The following is a 10,133-nucleotide window of genomic DNA, read 5'->3' on the forward strand; positions in this document are numbered from 1 at the left end:
CCATCTGTTTATATAGAAAGAATACACCGACTTTTTTCTTGGACTTTTAGGTCAATGGGTCGTTTCGGACCATTCATTAAATCAATCATGATCCAACTTCGATAAAATATGCTTTGATCTGATTCTTAGAACTAAAAGCAGCCACAATGGGTGTTAATTGGATGTTATTAACACCCATTGTGGGTGGTGTTAATAACACCCACCTGGAGGAGAGAGGAGCTGGGCGTTCATAGTTGTGAACTTCTAGCTCCATTTTTTTTAGAAAGCTCCGCGTGCATGCACGCCCAAACTCTTTGTGTCTGGCGCGTGAATGCATGCGCAAGAAAGAGAGTCAAAAGGTGCAGCGCGTTTGCAACTTTAATATTTTATTTTTTTTTAAATTTTTTCAAATTTTTTAATTTTAATAAAATATTAAAAAACATAATGTTGTTTGAAATTGTCCAACATGGTTTTAAATATATTAAATAATTTTATTATTATTTTTAAATTTAATATAAATAAAACTAAAAAATATAAGATTATTATTTAAAAAATAAATATAATTTTAAATATTTTAAAATATATAAAAAAATGTATTTATTTAATATAAAATAATTTTTTTATTATTGAGTGGAATGTGAGACCCATAAATAATGAGTGTTAATGTTAATAGGATTGTGGATGAAAAGAGATATGTGTTATTAACACTGGAGCCCACGACTTTTGATGATGTGAAAAGTGTTATTGTGTTAATAATACTTGAGCATTGCGGATGCTCCTAAGCTCCAAACTCCACGATTAATCAATCTACTACCTTAACTCATCTGTCCACGTCGATTGATCCCAGTTCATTATCCCTTATCTCTTTTTTTTTTTTTCATGTTGAGCTGATAAAAGCACAATTCAACAATAATCGTTTAGTTTAGTTTTTTTTAAGAAAATATTTTGGCTCTGTTTGGACATCTACTAATAAAATGTTTTTATAAAAGTGTTTTCTAAAAAGTTTTTATAAAATGTTTTTAAAGTTGTTTTAAAAATAAATATGTTTTTGAACAACTATTCTATAAAAACATTTGAACATTTCAAAAGTAATGTTTTTCACCTTTACCTTCCATGGTTCTTGGTAAAAACATCTAAAAACACATTTAAAGTGTTCTTTAAAAACGGATTATTTTATGCTACACTTGGAGTACTTCTCCCCCATGATGTGGTCAAATATCAACCATTGGATCATCAAGACATATGTCAATTTTCATAAAAATATATGGATCCCACGTGATCTAATGGTATTGAAATATGGGAAAAAACACACCCGATGTAGCATAAACTAACATTTTATCAAAAAATTTATCCAAAACACATATTTTAAGTTTTTTAACTTGTCGTACGGACGGTCTTTGACCTAGTATTTTTGTAATGACTTTTTCCCCAAAATGTGTCGGTGAAAAGAACCGAAAAGGAACTGGAATGATGAGAGAAGCAAAACTAAATCGTTGGCTTGTATCGTCAGCTGAAGTGTTGGATTCAAAGAAATACGATTGTGATGTCTGAATTTGAAAGAATAATTATGGAAGATGGTCTGGCGGATTTGTCGGCGTACGATGCGGTGGCGTCGCTGTTGCAGCTTCTGGATGCCATGTTGTTCTGCTATCATCATGAATCGGAAATGCTTTATACTCCTTTTCACGAACGTGATATTCAATCATTGTACTACCAAGTGGAGCGGTTGGAGTCTTGGCTTTGGGTCGCTGATTCTGATAACATAACACTGCCAAGCAGTTTGGGGATTCGGATTGCTCATACGGCTTGCCGTACTCGAAGTTACATTATTTTAGAGGTTTGGTTGTATCATTTTAAAAAGCAAAAACCAAATTAAATTTGCAATTTACCCTTCTTTACGTTTAATTCTTTCCAATTTTTCATTGGAACAGACTTACAGATCAATTGAGCTGAATATGGACGAACAAGCTACAGCGACTACTGGTATAGCAGGTCCATGTCTTGGTTGTGCTATTAATTAACATATATATATATATTTTTTCAAAGGACTTACAATATTTATCATATACTATTACCGATCCTTCGATATTTTTCAAAACTAAAGGCTTAATCAAGGCGTAACCAGAAATTTTTGGTTCGACATGACAAAATTAGAGGTGGTTTTCATGAGTTTCATCACAAAAAAAACAAAAAAAAAAACTCCCGAAAGTAATTTAAAAATCAATATTGATAATTCTGTCATGATTACAGTATGTAACAATTTTAAGCATGCATGCATTTAACATTAGTGACTGATTGATAACTTTATGCTCATTTAACAGGTGATCAATCCACCAGTACTTTCCTGAATAAGTTTTTTAGAATCCCGTTTGATAAGGAACCTGTTGTCATGTATGATGTGGTGGTCGGGCTGTTACATGATCTCGAGCTGATCTTGAGCTCCCACTGGCTTACTTCCGAGCAGCACTTTAGGAAAGGGGACATCCAGATTATGTATGATAACCTTAGTATGATGAACTCCCTGCTCATTGATTCCTCGGGACAAGGTTATGACCAAAAATTGATGAGCTGTGTGGAGAACTGGGTTCGTTTCGCGGTATACAGGGGTCGTGATTACATAGCTTCGTGGGTAAGCATTAGTTAACTACTCTCAAGTAAATAACATTTAATGTTACTCCATCATGTAATATTTTGCTTCAGGTATTCTTATATATTACTTTCTTTGTAAAATGTTTTATTTCTATCAAAGTTTTGATACATCCGGCTTTTGAGTGTTTGTTTTGTGGCCATCATTGATTTTCTCCATAACAGCCACGGAGTTATAGTCCAAAAAAATCAATTTTCGGTACTTCTTGGTCCGCAATTGACCACAGGTTGTGCGAACTAACTCGGATAATGGAGTACATCAATCAAGAGTTGATAGATTTAACTGAAAAACAGCCAACTGCTTCTTTCCCTCCAACTTTTAAGCACATACTTGAACTACAGGGGACACCATCTGCAGGTATGATTGCATCTGGGGTTTCTTGATTCTTATATGAAGTGTTGAAATGTTTACATTAATGTACGTTTTAACCTCAATGATAGTACTCTACTAAATAATTAGATATAGAAGTTGTTAATGCTATGTGGCGAGCGTGTCTGGAGCTGATTAAAATATTTGAACTTGTATTATCTTTTGAAACGATTTGTACTTGTATTTCCTTTTGGTTCTTTTGTGAACCAATCTAAACAAATGTTTCATAATTGCTTCCTGCATTTATGTCTGATGTCGATAAGCCAAGCTTAGCCTCAGTTATTGTACATTTACAAAATTTTAATCTGAATGATAACCGATGAAAAAGTTTCTACTTATCGAATTTGTCACATAAAATCCCATATGGGTCCTGGATAAAGGATTTCTTGACAATGCTTTTTTTTGGTACAGATGGAGCAACCCAAATTTCTTGCCGGAAGTTGCATCGAATAGCAAAAAATATTGAGTTTGTCAACAACCAATTGAAAAGGATTCGTGACGGCAGAGATGTCATTGAAACATCAACCCAAAGTTTGCAAGTCACAACATCTACAAACAAGTTTGATTACGACCACATCTTGGGTATGTGCCTTGGTGATTAAACTATGAATAAAAGTAATTAAATTTCCATTTGAAACCAAAGGAAACAAATATATTCATAGTTTTTTTTCGCACTTATTTTGAACAGAAGAAGGTATGATGGTAGGTTTAAGACATGCTTCCTCGACGATATGTTGAGAGAACTTTGTGCGAGAGAATCCCACAAACAACATTATTTTTTTCATTTTTATTTATTTTGGTATTTGACAAGGATTTGAAATCGATGACAGAAATGGAGAAGGAAAAATTATTGAGCAATTTGTCGGTGTTCGAAGCGGTGGCGTTGCTGTTGCAGGTTCTGGATGTCATGCTGTTCTGCCATGATTTTGAAAGGTTCGATACTGATTTTTCGAAAAAGGACATTCAAGCTATATACCACCCAGTCGAGTGGTTGGAGTCTTGGCTCGCCAATTTATTGAGAGGAGGTTATGATAAAACACTGTCAAGGAGTTTGGAGATTCGGATCTGTAATACGTCTTGGAGAGCTCGAATCTTTATGTTTTCGGAGGTTTGGCTGTATCATGGTTCCCCCTCGTTTTTTTCATTCAATTTTTTTTTCCAAATCTTCTAATTTTGTATTGGAAAAATTAAATTTTGTGGTCATTTTATAATGTCTCCAATCTTTGTTTTTTTAACAATTCTGGTCCTTGTGTCATTGATGGCTTGTGTAGTTGGTATACTAGTAATAAAAAAAATACTAAATTGCCAAAATTCGAATTTACAGCTCTGACACTGAAATTACAAAGAAGCCAACATATGCAACCAAATTTGCAATTTTCCTTTTATTTTATTTTTAATTCTTTTCAATTTTGATGGGAACAGGTTTACATACTTAATGAGCAGCTGGATATATTCGGACAAGCTACATCGAGTACTTGTATAGCAGGTGCGTAACTACAATGTCTTTTTCTTTTCTTTTTTTTTTTTTTTTTGTTTTGGGGAAATTCCTAGCTATCATTGTCTTTGGTTATGCTATTAGTTAACATACTCTTTTTTTTTTTTTAAGAGTTACAATATTTATAATACACTAATACGTGTGTTTTATATTTTTTCAAAACAAAAGGCTTAATCAAGGTGTAACCAGAAATTTTTAGTTTGACTGGGCAAAATTATGGTGTTTTGTTGAGTTTCATGCTTAAAAAAACTATGGAAAGTAATTGAAAACTACTAGGAATCAACATTGGCAATTCTGTAGTGAGTACAGAATTGCATGTGTTAATTAACATTAGTGACTGATAACTTTATACTCATTTAACAGATCAATCCACCAGTACTTTCCTAAATTCGTTGCTTAGAATCTCGTTGGAAAAGGAACATTTTGTCTTGTATGATGTGGTGGTCTCGCTGTTGCATGATCTCGAGCTGATCTTGAGCTCTCACTGGCATACACGCGACTCCGAGCAGCACTTTAGGAAAGCAGACATCCAGATTATGTACGATAACCTCAATATGATGGACTGCTTGCTCATTGATTCCTCGGGACAAGGTTATGACAAAAAATTGATGAGCAGTGTGGAGAATTGGATCCGTTTCGTGGCATACAGGGGTCGACATTACATCGATTCATGGGTAAGCGTTTGTTAACTAGTCTCAAGTAAGTAATATTTAAATGAAATATGTTACTCCATCCAGGGCCGTTCCTGAGATTTTCTTGGTCGGAATCGAATTTTTTGAGCGTAGGCCCTCTTAAAATGAGCGATGAATTTTTTTCAACAAATTACAAAATATAAAATAAAACCTAAAAATTTTTTAGGAGCCATTATTTGTATATAGTACTTAAAAAAATTAGAACATTCAAAATATTAATGTGATTTTAAATTTTTAATTGCCAAAAATTTAATATTTTCTAACTAATTATTTATATTAACAATACATAAAAAAAAAATCTATGATTGAATAGTCATTTTGATTCACATATATAATTCATTATTTGTTACTGAACATTTTAGTTTACACACACATATATATAATCGAACAACTCTGAAATATGAAACACAAACATGGTTTACTCTTATCTTGTATGAGTATGTTGTGTTTATCTATACTATATTATAAAGCAATAGATCCTTAGAGTAACTACTTTTGGTGTCTTGATGTAACATTATCCAGTTTTCAAAATCTTTTAAATTATTTATATATTTTTTAAATCTATATCTATCCTTTATATTTTAAATAGTTATATCACTTTTTATAAAAAAAAATAGTGTGAAGATTCATTAATTTGAAAATAACAAAAAATATCATGTTTTAATAATTATTTCAACTATAAAAGCACGCAATGCGTGTAGAATGACACTAGTTATTATTATTGTTGTTGTTATTATTTCCGATTTGAGTTTGGGTTGTTTAAAATTTTGTTTTCCTAACGAACCAACCTTTAACAACGCATTTATATATCTATATATAATAATAGATCTAATTTTTTTGGGACCCCTCCAATCTTGGGTCCTGAAGCAAATGGCTTCATCAGATCGTGCTCAAGTTCGACCCTGAGTACATCATGTCATATTTTACTGGAGGCACTCCTATTTATTAATTTCATTGTAAAATGTTTCTTTTGTTGCAATCATGGTTCCATCAAACTTTTGATCCATCTGTTAGTTGAGTATTTGATTTGTGGCCATCATTAATTTTTTGCTCCAATTCTTGGTAACAGCCACTGAGTTTTATTGAAAAACAGCCAACTGTTTCTTTCCCTGATTCTTCTAAGTTAATCGATCGCCGGTTGCATGAACTAGCTCGGGGTATGAAGTACATCAATCGAGAATTGATAGATTTTACTGAAAAACAGCCAACTGGTTCTTTCCCTCCAACTTCTAAGCACATATTTGAACTACAGGGGACACCATCTGCAGGTAAGGTAGCTTGATTATGATTCCCATCTGGAGTCTCTTGATTCATATATGAAATGTTTATAATGTACATTTAAGCTTCACTGGCAGTACTTGACTAAATAATTAGAGATTGAAGAAGTTAATGGCATTTCTTTTTCGTTTGTTTTTTTGAAACCAAACTAAACAAATGTTTCATAATTGCTTCCTGCGTTTATGTCTGATGTCGATCGTCCAAGCTTAACATCAGTTATCGTACATTTACAGAATTTTAATCTGCAGAAATGATATTGATGAAAAACTTTCTCCTTAATTATCGAATTTGTTACAAAAAATCCCGCATGAAGATTGCAAACTGGTGGTTCCTGGATAAAGGATTTATTGACACTGCATTGTTATCAAACATTAATTTTTTGGTGCAGATGGTGCAACCCAAATTTCTTGCCGAAATTTGCATAAAATAACAAAAAATATTGACTTTGTCAACAACCAATTGAAAAGGATTCGTGACGGTGGAGATGTCATTCAACCATCGAACCAAAGTTTACAAGGCACGATATCTACAGGCAAGTTTGATTACGACAAGATCTTGAGTTATGTTTATTTTAATTGTTCATTGGTTTATTGATATGTGCCTTGGTAATGAAACTATGGATAAAAGTATTTAAATTTCCATTTTCATTTGAAACCAAAGTAAAAAAATCTATTTATAGTTTTCATTTGTCTAGCAGGTCAGGTCTTATCCAGAATGCCAAACGAAAGGGTCAAACTGGTGGGCTTTGAACATGATTTATCGGTTATGTTGGACCGTCTCACTGGACACCCGCCAAAACTCCAAGTTCTCGCAGTAGTTGGGATGGGTGGGATCGGCAAGACAACTTTCGCCCAAAGTTTATATGATGATCCTCTTGTCAGGTATCGCTTCCATATTCGTGCATGGTTCACTATATCTCAGCAATACAAGGTGAAACAAGTGTTGATAGGCCTTTTACGCTGTCTCACCGATCCTACTATGGAGATTTATGAAAGAAACAAAGAAGAGTTGAAACATATGCTTTACAAAAGTTTAAAGGGAAAGAAATATCTGATTGTACTAGATGACATTTGGGATAAGCAAGCTTGGAATGATTTGAAGACAATTTTTCCAGATGATGAAAATGGAAGTCGAATTATGCTGACCACTCGACTGATAAATGTGGCTAAATTTGCAATTAGTCTGGATACTCAACCCCTTTGCTTGCCTCGTTTGAGCCCAGATGAAAGCTGGGAACTACTTTGTTCCAAAATCCCATTGTGCCCTCCTGAATTAGAGCCAATTGGCAAGCAAATAGCATGCAAGTGCCAAGGACTACCTCTTGCAATAGTTGTAATAGCAGGTCTATTATCAAAGATGAACACGACACCGGAAGCATGGAAAGATGTTGCAAAAAGTGTAAGTTCACTTGTAATGGACGAACAAAAGCAATGCCAAAACATACTTGCTTTAAGTTATAATCATTTGCCCGAGCATCTGAAACCTTGTTTCCTTTATATGGGAACTTTTCCGGAGGACTCAAAGATTCCCGCTAAGAAATTGATATGGTTATGGATCGGGGAGGGATTTATCCGACCTAAAAACCTAAAGAGCTTGGAAGAAGTTGCGGAGAATTATTTGGAGGACCTTATTGGCAGAAGTCTCGTTCAGGTGAACAGAAGAAGGTATGATGGTATGTTTAAGACATGCTTCATCCATGATATGTTGAGAGATCTTTGCTTGAGAGAATCCCATAAACAACACTTTTGTCTGGTATTTCACAAGGATTTGAAATCGATGACAAAAGAGGACAAGGAAAAATTTATGAGAAAATGTAGACGTGTCTGTTTCCACTCTAACACCCCGGATACTACCACCATTTCTTTGTTGAACGATGTTCGTTCTTTCCTGTGGTTTAAAACTATGACATCAGTAGATCTTAAAAGTTACTCATTTATTAATCTTAAACGAGTAAAAGTGTTGGACATTATTGATGGACATCTTGAAGAGCTTCCAAGGGATTTTGTTTGGATACTAGCTAATTCAAGATACCTGGCGCTTTCCTTCCGAGAGTCCATTGATAGATCCATATTTAGTTCAACATTTCACAATATACAGATTTTAATTGTGGAAGGTGAGTGGAATGGTCAGTTGCCGAAAGAATTCTGGACTATGTCGGAGTTGAGACATTTTTATTTGAAGAGAAGTTTTTTATCCTATTGGCCTGACGAATCTAGACCAAATATAATGCAGTTGGCTTCAGCAGCAGAATCCCCTCAAGCTTTGATTTATCCAGTGCAATATGAAGAACATTCAATAAAAGTTATGCCGAATCTACAATCACTTACCACAATACGTCCTATAAGTTGCACCAAGGCAGCCTTTCTGTCGATGCCTAATTTGAAGAAGTTGGGTGTTTATGAAAATGAGGAGGACTGCGGATTCCGCGGGTGGTTCAAAAATCTTGTCCATCTTCAAGAACTCCAGACTTTGAAGTATGTCTTTCATGATCCATTTTTTGGGCAGAAACCGGAGCGCCTTCCATCACAGAATTTCATTCTTGCGGAGCTGATTAAGTTGACAATCAGTGGCACCGCTTTTCCATGGGACGATATGCTTAAGCTCTGTGCATTACCCAAATTGGAGGTGCTCAAGCTTAAAAACTATGCATTCTTGGGACCTACTTGGGCACTAAAACCAGAAGCGGGTGGTTTTCCTTGTCTGAAATATCTTTTGATTGGCTCTACGAATTTACAATCATGGGAGGTCGCTGATGACACTAATCATTTTCCTAAACTTGAGCACCTTGTCATGATGAATTGCCGACGGCTGAAAGAGATCCCTTACGGCATTTTTGTAGCACCTCTACTCGAGAGAATTGAATTGCATAATTGTAGTGAAACCACTGTTGATGCAGCTGAGCAATTACAGCAGGAGCTACTGGACAATGGCAACAATTGCCTCGTGTTACATATTACACCTGATCGTAGACAAAGGTATGATTACCAAAATCAATTTCCAAGATATGTCGTATAAGGTGGGATAGACTTAATAACCATTTCCATATGCAACTTGCAGGTGAAGCTGAAATTTCCAGATTACATGCATGGATGAATGCCCAAGAGAATGGCTACTCGGCATACTATTTTGAAGGCATTTCGTGGCACATATAGGGGCAACTCTAGGATTGCAAAACTACGAGTTGTGGCTCTAGCGGCATGTATCTATCAGGTTTGGATCTCTCGCAATAGGGCGGTATTTGACAATGAAGAACCATGTGTTGAGAAGATGCTGGCTAAAGTGCAAGTGCTGGCATATCGTTGTATTCCTTATGAGATGGTGATTGAATGATTGTATTGTTTCTTTATGTTGTATGATCTTTCTTCTGGGGATGGCCAGTGTTTTTGATTCCTTGGAATATTATTGATTTTCTCCTTGGGATGCCCAGTGTATTTGTGTTATTTTTTACCTTTTAATGAAGTCATTTTAATTAAAAAAAAAAAGAACAAAACAAGGAAAACATATATAAAAAATAAACAAAGTCATGTAATTATTTTGTGTTGTGGTTTATCTACTTACTGATCTCTTGTTATATGTATATATATATTTTTTATTGTCTAAATCAATGTATCAGCTGGTTTTTTGGCTAAGATAAATAACTCCGTTTCCACAATCTTTATGAGCTTTTAAAAAA

At 34.5% G+C, this 10,133-nt stretch overlaps 1 protein-coding gene across 3 annotated transcripts; it reads left to right on the forward strand.

Moving 5' to 3' along the window:
• The first annotated feature begins 1,429 nt into the window (after positions 1 to 1,429).
• LOC140863395 (putative late blight resistance protein homolog R1A-3) lies at positions 1,430 to 9,869 on the forward strand. Of its 3 annotated transcripts, none has more exons than XM_073266790.1 (12): positions 1,430 to 1,816; positions 1,911 to 1,971; positions 2,301 to 2,608; positions 2,791 to 2,983; positions 3,407 to 3,577; positions 3,826 to 4,103; positions 4,418 to 4,481; positions 4,854 to 5,164; positions 6,252 to 6,450; positions 6,849 to 6,992; positions 7,158 to 9,435; positions 9,518 to 9,869. In XM_073266790.1, the coding sequence occupies exons 1-12, from the start codon at positions 1,523 to 1,525 to the stop codon at positions 9,519 to 9,521; spliced, it is 4,305 nt and encodes a 1,434-aa protein (XP_073122891.1). In that variant the 5' UTR covers positions 1,430 to 1,522; the 3' UTR covers positions 9,522 to 9,869. The 3 variants fall into 3 exon arrangements, with proteins under 3 accessions (XP_073122891.1, XP_073122892.1, XP_073122893.1); XM_073266791.1 differs by having other exon boundaries at positions 1,911 to 1,962; XM_073266792.1 differs by lacking the exons at positions 1,430 to 1,816; positions 1,911 to 1,971 and having other exon boundaries at positions 2,475 to 2,608; positions 2,853 to 2,983.
• The last annotated feature ends 264 nt before the right edge of the window (positions 9,870 to 10,133 follow it).

This window comes from Henckelia pumila, chromosome 4 (genome assembly GCF_033568475.1).
Source record: "Henckelia pumila isolate YLH828 chromosome 4, ASM3356847v2, whole genome shotgun sequence".
Classification (NCBI taxonomy): domain Eukaryota; kingdom Viridiplantae; phylum Streptophyta; class Magnoliopsida; order Lamiales; family Gesneriaceae; genus Henckelia; species Henckelia pumila.